Source organism: Polyodon spathula, chromosome 23 (genome assembly GCF_017654505.1).
Source record: "Polyodon spathula isolate WHYD16114869_AA chromosome 23, ASM1765450v1, whole genome shotgun sequence".
Lineage (NCBI taxonomy): Eukaryota > Metazoa > Chordata > Actinopteri > Acipenseriformes > Polyodontidae > Polyodon > Polyodon spathula.
This window is the reverse complement of record NC_054556.1, coordinates 3,440,863-3,451,551: the sequence shown is the minus strand read 5'-3', so window position 1 is coordinate 3,451,551 and position 10,689 is coordinate 3,440,863. Positions and strand designations below refer to the sequence as shown.

The 10,689-nt window shown below is 36.9% G+C and overlaps 1 protein-coding gene across 1 annotated transcript in view; it reads right to left on the bottom strand.

Annotated features, from left to right (window-relative positions):
• Positions 1-9,234: 9,234 nt before the first annotated feature.
• LOC121297931 (protein bicaudal D homolog 2-like) overlaps positions 9,235-10,689 on the bottom strand; it is a 53,950-nt gene continuing 52,495 nt past the window's right edge. Inside the window, exon 8 of the mRNA XM_041224567.1 lies at positions 9,235-9,847. Coding sequence (XP_041080501.1) covers positions 9,845-9,847 — 3 coding nt within the window. The 3' untranslated portion in view covers positions 9,235-9,844. The remainder of the gene's footprint in view (positions 9,848-10,689) is intronic.

The following is a 10,689-nucleotide window of genomic DNA, read 5'->3' as shown; positions in this document are numbered from 1 at the left end:
ATCTCTTGTCCCTCTCTAGCTAGCGTGTTGTGGAGAAATGTGTCCGTGCTCGACCCCGCAGCGCGCTCTAGAGAATCACAATCGCACGGTCCACTTTTTTTTTTTTTTTTTCCGAAGTTATCAAGCCTCCTTGAAATCTGTCTATCAACTTTTTAATGTTTTTTGTCCTTTTCTTGTTTTCCATGCTTGACCAGAACAGATAATGATAAAAGCAGTCTTCTACACGATGCTATGTGGAGTTCCTGCATACCTGACTCTTCTCTGAAGACTTCACTTAATAGGCTATTCACCGCTCCGGATTTCATGTTACTGTCAGTGAGTGTCAAGTCCGTCAGTGTCTTTCAATGGAGTGTCCTTGACAGGGTTATCTGAGATTCCCATTACGGTCCTTTTAAAAAGCTGCACATAAAACACTCAGAGGCTTCTGAGCTCAATGCCATGCTTTGTTTTACAATCTTTCCAGCACCGCTGTTGTGTCTGAGTGACAGTGTGAAAACCTTTAAGGTCGACCGTGTCCCCGACTACACTGCCACACTGACACATCCACAGAGGTGTGGGTCAGGATGTCAACAGCTGTAGTTGTATCTGTTGGGCGGTAAAGTTAAGCGCTTCATTATTGTCCATTTGGAGACAAGGTGGTAGGAGAGAGAGCCCAGACAGACAGACAGACAGACATACATTCACAATCAATGCATAAGGCAACATAGCAACCAATACAAGGCAGCAGTTTTCCAGTATTTTATAAGGAATTTCAAAACAGAATTTTCATGATGTGTGGCTGTCTGGCCCTGAGTCTCTTAAAGGCAAGTATTAAATGTAATAGTTTTAAACACATAAGAGGTCATCAAAAATTAAGCAAACATAACGAATGCGGTCAGTCTCTGCCACTGAGAAATACAGACCATGCGCTATGAGTAACAGGGCTGCCTGGTTTGTTAACTAGATTCTGGACATGGTTCGATGTGCACTTTGGCTGTCAACTTTAAACCACTGATAACCCCAGACTTGAAGGAAGTTGCAACAGACAAGACTTTAATGAAACAGCACAATAGAGGATTAACATGGTTCTCCCTCCTTCAGCGTGCGCACTGCTCACCACTGCAGTAACACGATTATGCTTGTCTTTTGGACATTTCAGATGCGCACAGACAGCTCTGCTACATTCGCAAAAGAACAAAAAAAACAAGTAGAGATTTGATCCAGAGTGTCACTCTAGTTTCAGCCCCTCCTTGGTTAAGAATGCAGGCCCTTCTTTGTTGGATATGGCCTTGGCGTTTGATACTGGTCTATTCTACAGAACCTTCTAATCATGGAGTTACATAATTAGTCATGCTGGTCATTTAGCTTTACAAATCAGAACCAATTGAAGATTAGGACTGTTTATGACCAATTAAATGGATGCAGTAGTGGAAATGGTGGAACACGTCCGTGTAGCCATGGGTGTGTTGAGTAAACCATGAGGGCTAAATCACAAGGCCTACCTTCACCTGAGGGATTTAGAACCCTGTGGTTAGAGATGTTATCAAGTGAGCCTCATGGCCTTGGCTCTAGCTTACAACTATTTACAATGACCCTTCCTTTTTAGGCAAAGGTCAATATTATACTTATGTGTTATGCTGTCTTTCTGGTATATACATTTATAGCATACACACTTTAAGTATACTTTTTATAGTATGTTGTGTATGTACTATTTTCATAAAGTACAAGCTTTCTTATACAATTCTTGACAATGCAAAGTCAAATGGTGTCTGTAAAAGGGGACCAAAGCTTTAAAATCTATGTTGTATCTCTTATTAGCATTAGGAATATTATCATTGGTCCCCTTATCGCAATGCTATTAACTAAAAGAGCTGTATCTGTGCTGGCCCTGTATGCACACAGTGAATAAACTCAAATTTACACAAAATAACAAAATCATTGTACAACAATATGACCATTTCAAGTTTTAATATTCACAAGACATACTCATAAACACTATCTTACATTCTGAAGTTATTCTTTTCTTGTGCTTTGCCATTGGAAATTTGAAACTCATATGTCTGTTCTATTATGAGACTTGAATACTCATAAGGAGCAAACCCAGTGTGTCTTGTTTTTTTCCAGATGGCATTGTTGTGTAGATGACTTTTATATTCAAATGAAGCAAAAAGTCATTAAACTGAGCTAACAATATGTTTCAAGTAGAAAAGTGATCATAAGGAGATCGTCAGACCCAGTGTCATGGAGGGTCATGGCCAGGGTCCCATTGTACAACACATGCTTTCTCCATCACTGTCCTGCCCAAGCACCTCAAGCACAATAGCTGCATAACCCCATCTGCTGTGCCGCCACTGCAATTAACCTTTAAAAGCCACCCAATGGTAATGGCCTGCAGTGATGCTAGTCCTTGTTCGGTGACTGGAAGTGTTATCGTGGGAATTAAACAGTGTGTGTGTACGTATGTATATATATATATATATATATATATATATATATATATATATATATATATATATATATAGTATATATCTCTCAAGTTATATCAAGCACCCGGGAATATTCCAACAATGTCTTTATCAAGTTATATTCAGGACTGCAGTTAGAACTTGGTTGCACACCTTGCTGTTTTTCTTATTGATCCACACTACTCAAGTCAAGTTTTCTAAGATTCAATTCATTTAATTTCTTTTGTTGAACAAACTAACTTGCAAATATGTAGTGTTGGATTGTACTTATTTTTTTATTGGCTTTTGCTGTATGTTTCTAATTTGTTTGTTAGTGAATTGACAAATAGCAGTAGAGAAATTATGTTTTCAACCTCTTTGTATACACAGCAGGTACATTTTATTCCATACCGCTTCAAAGATTCCATTTGCTAGTCTCTTCTAGTTTTTAAGGTTCAGTGGACCTCTTTTATTTTATGCAAACACACTTAGATGAAAAAGTGAAGGATGTGTTGACTTTCTCTGTATGGTAATGTGATCCAAAGAGACAGTAGAGCAGTATAATGCAGCCCACACAGGATATGGTTGTGAGCAGCAGTGAAGGCAGCACAGCAATGCAGGCTGTGCAATGTGAAGAACAGGAAGGGGTTTGCTGGGTCTGCTCAGCAGCATTGGGGGCCCGGTTGATTACACTAGCAGGGCTTCAAGCCACCTTCATTATTAAAAACAAAACAAACAAAAAAAAAACATTTCTATCTGAAATATGATTGAACAAAAACTGCCCTGGACCTTTAATCAGCGCACTAGGAACTGTAATGCTTTGATCAATTTTTACATGAAAGAGAAGGCATTTAAAATGTGTGTTTCACTAAAGACCATTTCATTTAAACTGAAAGCAAAGCAAAGCAACCTAAAAGCTGCTCAAAACATTATCAGCCTTTCTCACTGTTCTGTAATGAGTGAACACTCTTAGATTTACAAAGCATTTGCTTAAGATGATAATATTTGGTAAACATACAATTTACATTACTAGTTATTTATTACAATTTTCTTACGAAACAGTTTGCCAAAAAAATTGCACTTGAGCATTCTTCAAGCGAAGCACTGCCTAGAGATTGCAATGCTTCAGTAACTTCATGTAGCAGAATTTGAGTGCTGGAGGCAAGTTGTCTGATTTTGTTAATGGTCTGAGTGCATTGTCTTGAAGGTACATCTAAACCTGCAATGAAATTCCTGCTGTTAGAAAGAAAAAAATGAATAAAGAGTGACAGCTACCTTCAAATGTCATTGATGTCACTAGAACTGAGAGGATGGATTAGCAGTGCCTGGAACAGAACAGCCATTTACTGGAAACAATGGGTCGAAATGAAATGGCTTAGATAGTAGGGATCAGGACCAGTCAATACTTTATTCAAATTGTCATATTGTCACTCCCAAACCTGTGTAACTCACTGAATACTCCTCGTAGGAAACTGGGACTCCATTTTGGGGGTGGCCTTCATTGACCTTACACCCTTAACTACTGCCTTTAAACTCCAGGTAAACACACCTGAATCAATCACAGTCCAGTTTACTGGCCTGGCCAAATCAATAACATTCAGAAATATAAAGTAGTATATTAGTAGACACGGAAACAGATGTTGTAAACGTGGTAAAAAAAAAAAAAAAAAAAAACTTTCAAATGGCGGTAACACTTTGGATACATACTATAAAGGCTACATATATAGCCTTTACAAAAAACATGATTTAACATGTGTATTGTAATTCAGCTTTATTTTTTCTAGTCATCTGAATGTCAGTAAATGCAGAATCATTCTATAAATCTATTTCTCTTCTATGTGAAAGTACAGTATAACACATACCAAGCCGTTGTCATAATGCAATAGAGCATCTGTTAATGGAGGGAATTCTGCACTTCCAGGCATGATAATGCTTTATGAATATACATTGAGGTAATCTATGCCATTCACATGGTGTGAACAAAATAATACGGTAGATCTGATAATAGCACAGCGCTCTAGGCAGTTAACTGTTCAAGCTCTAGGTGTATCTTTAGTTTTTACTATGATTTTATAAAAACAAATGTTCTTTATGGTTATACGTTTCATGCCAGAGGGTTTCTCTTTACAAAAAAAGAGTTGACTCAAAGATTATGTTCTGACAGCCTAGTGGGCACATTTTTCTTGTTATCTTTCAAGACAGAGACCTTGTGATTTTGACTATACTCATTCCCCCAAGCTTGCAGATTATAGCAAGAGTGGGGCACAGCAATATTACAAGCCTGCAGTCACATACTGTGCTGTAGATGATAATTTGCACAGATCGACTGTGGCTGGCATAGCATTCTGTGTGCCAGATTATTATTTAGAAGAGCTTTGATCATTGCAGGTCATTTGTTTTCTGTAATACAAGTGAACCCTGCTACGGTTAAGACATGTCGTTTTACAAACTGTTTCTCCTACACTGCATGGAATATCAGCACATGATGAGCTATGCTGGAAATACAAGGTCTCTTTGTGTTCTACAGTTAGGGCTGGGTTCAGAGTGAATCCCATAGTACATTAACCCCCAGTTTTTTTTTTTTTTTTCCAGAACTTTTTTTATTTTTTATTAAGTAAATCCTTTAGGTTAATGATGTCACTCAAGGATGTTTCAGAAAGAACATCAGCAGTGAATGATGTGATTGACATATGTGACTGTGTCCACACACCGCCCATACAATTCATGTCTTTTTTATACAGTTTGTAATTATGTGACCTTGTTTACAAAGGTAACAATGAAGCAGATTTGAAATTAAATATTCTAATTTAGATCCCGTGCAATGCCCATACTTTTTTTGGAAGAGTCACAAGTGTATTTCTTAATAGAACTAGTACAGGAATGTCTAACTGCTATCAGAACCTGCATCTATATAATGAAAATATACATTATTTTACAATGAAAGTGACAAACCCAGTAGGAATCTTCGTGAACACATGAATTGAACACAGTCATTGTCAGATGCATGTGATTTGATTACATTTCATCTGTTATTAGAAGTAACACGCACAGTTGCTATACAGTTTCCATTATGTTCCAGTCTTTTTGTGATAGGAGCTATTTTGTACACAGTACCGGCAGAGTCACTGATGGGCGTTACATTAGTGCTTCTCAGATGTTGTTTTTTTTTCCTTATCTATACGCTTTTTCTCCTGTGTTGAAAACAGAAAGGTATTGGAGACATATTTATTTGTTGTTCCTAAGAATTAATTATTACAAGGTAAAACAAAAGTGCTTGGTGCTACTATTTTCTGGAACTCAGGCAAAGAAAACAAACCAAGAGATTGTGCTTTTCTCACTTTCTGTAATCTGTAATCTAGTTCCCTTTTGATGTTTGTTAGTTTAAAGTTGGTACACATCCTTCTTCCTTTTTTATGATTTTTGTGATTCACTGAAGTTAACAATTCAGTATTTCCCATACAGCATTTGGCTGGTGAGATGAGCAAGAGTTTACTGGTGGATATCTAGCCGGTATAAAGAAGTGTAAAAGTATATTTTCCAAAAACCATTAAATCAACATCAATCCATTTTGCAACAAGCATGCTCTTTCAAGGTCTGACATTGCAATGGTGTATCTGGTTGTATTGCACCTGCAAAATCATGGAATGTTTTTGTGTAGCTACCCCTGGTGGCTGTATAAGTTACTACATGTTAAATTGACTAAATGTTTGCAAAAAGTAAGCCATTGTTCTATCATAACTCTCTCTCATGCTTGTGTGACTGCCTTTGCATAGGACAGTGGGGCTTACTATCATTATGGAATAGTTTAGCTAATCCAATCTTTAGTTCTAACTTGAAAAAAATGCTTTGAGGCAGGACTGGTATCAATGGTCCCATTGCAGCAATACAATTATGTCATTGGCTAGCACTGTGACTTTTTCCCAGTTCAGATTTTGCCACGGGGAAATCTAATTTGCATTAAAACCTCAAAACTTTGGGATTCTGCTCTAGTGGTTGTAGAAATAAAATCACTTCACCTACAGTTCAGCTCTTGTTCTGAAACTGGATGCAACCAGAACCCACACTGCGTCTCAAGATCTGGATGATTATATTATTACTTTGTTTTCTGTTCAGTGTACAACTCATTTGTTTAATGCCGTGTGTAATTTCAACAGCAGCATAGCGGCATATAGTGTGTTGTACATGTACTCATTCTGACTGGTCCAATATTAGTCATTGCTTTCCTGTTGTTGTTTCCCTTGTGCCCCCTGCTGGCAGATTTAATTAACTCATTCGGAAGACGACTTCTGACAGTGGCTCACAAACCGTTCTGAATGGGAATGTTCGGTGTGTTCTCAGTAACCCGTGATGTAGGATCTGGAGTCTGTTGGAGAACACTGACTGAACACCTTCAGATGGAGAAACCCAAGACAAAGGCCAACTGGGCTCCACCAGGCTATAACCTCCAGTGATGGTGTTTCAGTTTAGCTGAACAAGAGGATCACCAGAAAGCCTGTGGACTGAGCCATCCTGGAAACAGACACCTTTGTTTTTGGGATTTGATGTTTGTGTGTGTTGTTTTTGACAACTTATAAAGACACCTGATGTACTAATAGAGTTTGAAAATGAAGCGCATTGACTGAGGTACTGAACACTCATTTTGTAAGTGAATCTGGCTTTGACTTTCATTCTTTCATTGTAATCAGATAAAGAATAGCTGTACTCAGTGCTGATTCCTTGGGTGAGGTAAGTTAACCATGCTGTAATGTTGAGAAGCAGACTCTTCAGAGTTATAATCTCTTCCTTTTAAAACATAAACACACTGGACACATTTACTTTTTAGTCACATTTATTGATATAGCCAATATGACTACCTTTACACAGACAGTCTTTCTAGAAAAAACTAAACACATTTTTGGATTAGTTTGAAAGTAATACAATAAAGCCTAAAGTTATTCTTTTTAAACTTTGGCGAGTTTATGTCCCCCCCCCCCCAAACATTTCAATGAATAGACCCTTGTTTTCAGATCTGTGTAAAGGTCCCTTGGCTGGAGTACATGCATATGACATTAAGTTGAGACTGACTTGCCACTAATGGTAATGCACATAGAAGTAATACAGTACTGCATGACATCATTTCAAATAAATACCAACGTACAGATGAAGCCATTATTTTTATATAAAGGTATCAAATTCTCATATGGATCAATACTGTAACAGAAAATGACAATATAAAGTCTGCACGTCTAGTAATCACAATGCTATATTTTCCAGCAAACAGAAAACTTTTTTTAATGTACTTAAATAACAGCATTTGAATTGCACTTAATTTAAAACAAAATCTTTCAAACCATTATCAATAACTTGACGTTTTAACGCTTCAACAAACAGCACCAATATAATGGTGCGACACGCTTGTTGATGCAAAAATCTGTTTTCTGTTTACTGAAATTACAATGGTTAAGTAGGATGTAAAATCAAAAACAAAAAAGAAAAAAAAATTCACATTTGCCAACAACGCTATAGATATCACGTGAACTTCACCACACAAAGCTATAGATACGTTAATATTACAGATAGTATTCTCTCCTGCAACCACAAAAGTGTTAAGAGAATTGAATCATTTTATTTGTTAGGAGTCCAAAGTCATTAGATTTGGTTCTCTAAAAAAAAAATAATAATAACTTTTTCATAATACCCCTGAATTTGCACGTTTCTGCATTTTACAGGATCACTGATCAACAGAATTTCCTACAATTTTATTTAAAAAAAAAATATCAAGACTACAACAATTCTATCAATGCAAAAGAGAGTTCACTTTGCACTTATTGCTCCTCAAATTCATTTAAAACCAAGACTCAGTAGGGCAGCTTCCTTGCCTTTGAAAATTAAACCAGTCTAGGATTCCCCCTCGAAATTATTAAAGGCACTACTGGCAAGAATGAACAACAAAATAAAAACAAGGTGTTGAAACAGCACACCCCGGAAAACACACAGTCCTCTATGACATTTCCTTATCTTGTTTCTTTTAAATGTCTAAATGTACCAAGACTTGGCACAGTAAACAAAGAGAGAATGAAACAATTCCAATTTGGAATTTATTTGGTGCACTTGTAAAACAATTCTGTTCACCAGTGAAACTGCTTTCATCTGAATCCAGATATCCTGGAATCGTGTAGGTAATACTAATTATTTTATTCATGGTTTTCAAGTGCCTATTACCGTTTAAACCAGAACAACGTCAAGTTTTCTCCTTGTTACATTGAACTATTCCTAAGAATAATATACGAAAAATCCCAGAATTTGCTCACCCTGGATTTAGTTTAGAATGGCAGTTTAACATCAGTAAATAATAATAACAACAAAAACATAAAGCTTATTAATATTCTAAATTGATAAATTCACTGCAATACAGCAGACAGAACTCTGGTTTGTGTTGCTGCAACTAAACTAAACTCGCATCTAGTACTACTCTACTGACCTCAAACTACTGTACCTAACTACTAAACTACCTACTACTTCTACTCGGTTGCTTACGTACTCTACTGTACTACACCTCACTACTACCTACTTTAACCTTGCTCTCTTATAACCTTTCACTGAACGACTACTATCTTAACATCTCTGCTCCTAAACAATCTAACTCGCAACGCGGACTACCTTCTGCTCCGACGTACTAGTTCTACTAAAACTGCCCTCCGTGAAACTACTCTACTTCACATAACCGTACACATACCTATGCACTACCTGAAACCTACAACTCCCTACAGCACTATAGCAACTGTAACTAACTTTCTCTCAACTCTAACTACTTACCTACTCACTAAACTCCATTCTAAAAACATTTAAAGAATGAACTCTGTAACATGCTGATACAGAATACAATTAACAAAATAAAATAACAAGTAATATTAATCTGTAAAAAGAATAATAAAAATAACAATAACTGAGTCACAAACCACAGCATTATATACCTTGCCTAAATAAAGAAGTCATATATAAAAGAAACCATTGTGAATATATCAAAAGTGCACAGGTAACAATGTTTAAGAAACAAAACATTGAGTAATTGCAATAAAACACGTTAAGAAAATGACCCCTTGTCTTTGAAGTCTTGCAGTAAATTATAACATATTCGACCCCCCCCCCCCAAAACAAAAATTGAATTTCACCAGTACTTGTGAGTTTTGTGTTCCTGCAGCAGCATTCAAATGGTAAAGCTATGTCTTGCTCACAAACTGTGAAAGAGTTCCATACTTTATGTAGGCCTATAACAGGTTAGTTTCAGTTAAGTGTAAAGTGTTAAGTTAAGTGTAAAGACAAAATTGCAAGTGGTTTCCACTATCTCTATCAATTCTGCAAATGGCTACTTTGTGGAGGCTTAAGAAATGGAAGTTTGCAGTACAATTGTCGGGAAAAGTCCATCTCCGGGATCTACTCTATCACTGGAAAAATGAAAAAAACAAAAAAATTAACATTAGCAAAACAAAACCTGTAACTTCGAAGTAATCAGATAGAGGGGGATGCACAGCAGGTTTCAGGAGCCAGGTTAGTCGAATATAAAAGTGCAGACACCTGTTAGTTTCCAAGGCTGGAACATCCATCATCAGGGCTTTCTACTCACAATTCTTTTTTTTGCAAGTGCAAGCATCAAATTGAATGTTATTTACGAAGGTTACCAAGTCAGTAAGTAGCTGTTTGCAGGAAGCAGAAACCTCACAAGTAATGAATCTCTATGGTGCTCATGCACAAGAGAGAACAGGGTATACAAAAAGGATTGGATTGTTGGAGTTGTTAGTCTCTCCATTGCCATGCAGGTCATTTTTGCATGCAGGCTGCTATACTATTGAGAAAAACACCAAAAACAGCTGGAAAAGAGCCTGCAAGCAGAGGTAGGCAATGGTTTAATAAGTTCACATGCTGTATCCTGCTCATAGGCATTGATTCAAACCTATACCACATTTCTGACTGCCAATACAGGGCCTTATTATGAACTGTTGCAGTTATTTCAAATAAACAATCCATTCAATATCCAATTCTACAATGTGGCGCGTTAATTAGTTTCTATCAATGCCTATGGTAGCTTTAGCCATTCGATAACACTGGACATAAAACAAAGCTTTTAAATCTCTAAACATCCTGCACAATATTATCTCTAATAGTTTCCCCACATCATTTTATTACTATCTGCAGCAGTTTGTGAGTGTCAGCTTATTCACTGAACTGACACTCCAGGGAAGCCATCAGCAAATGTATTTTGTACTTTTTTTTTTTTTTTTTAAGCCTC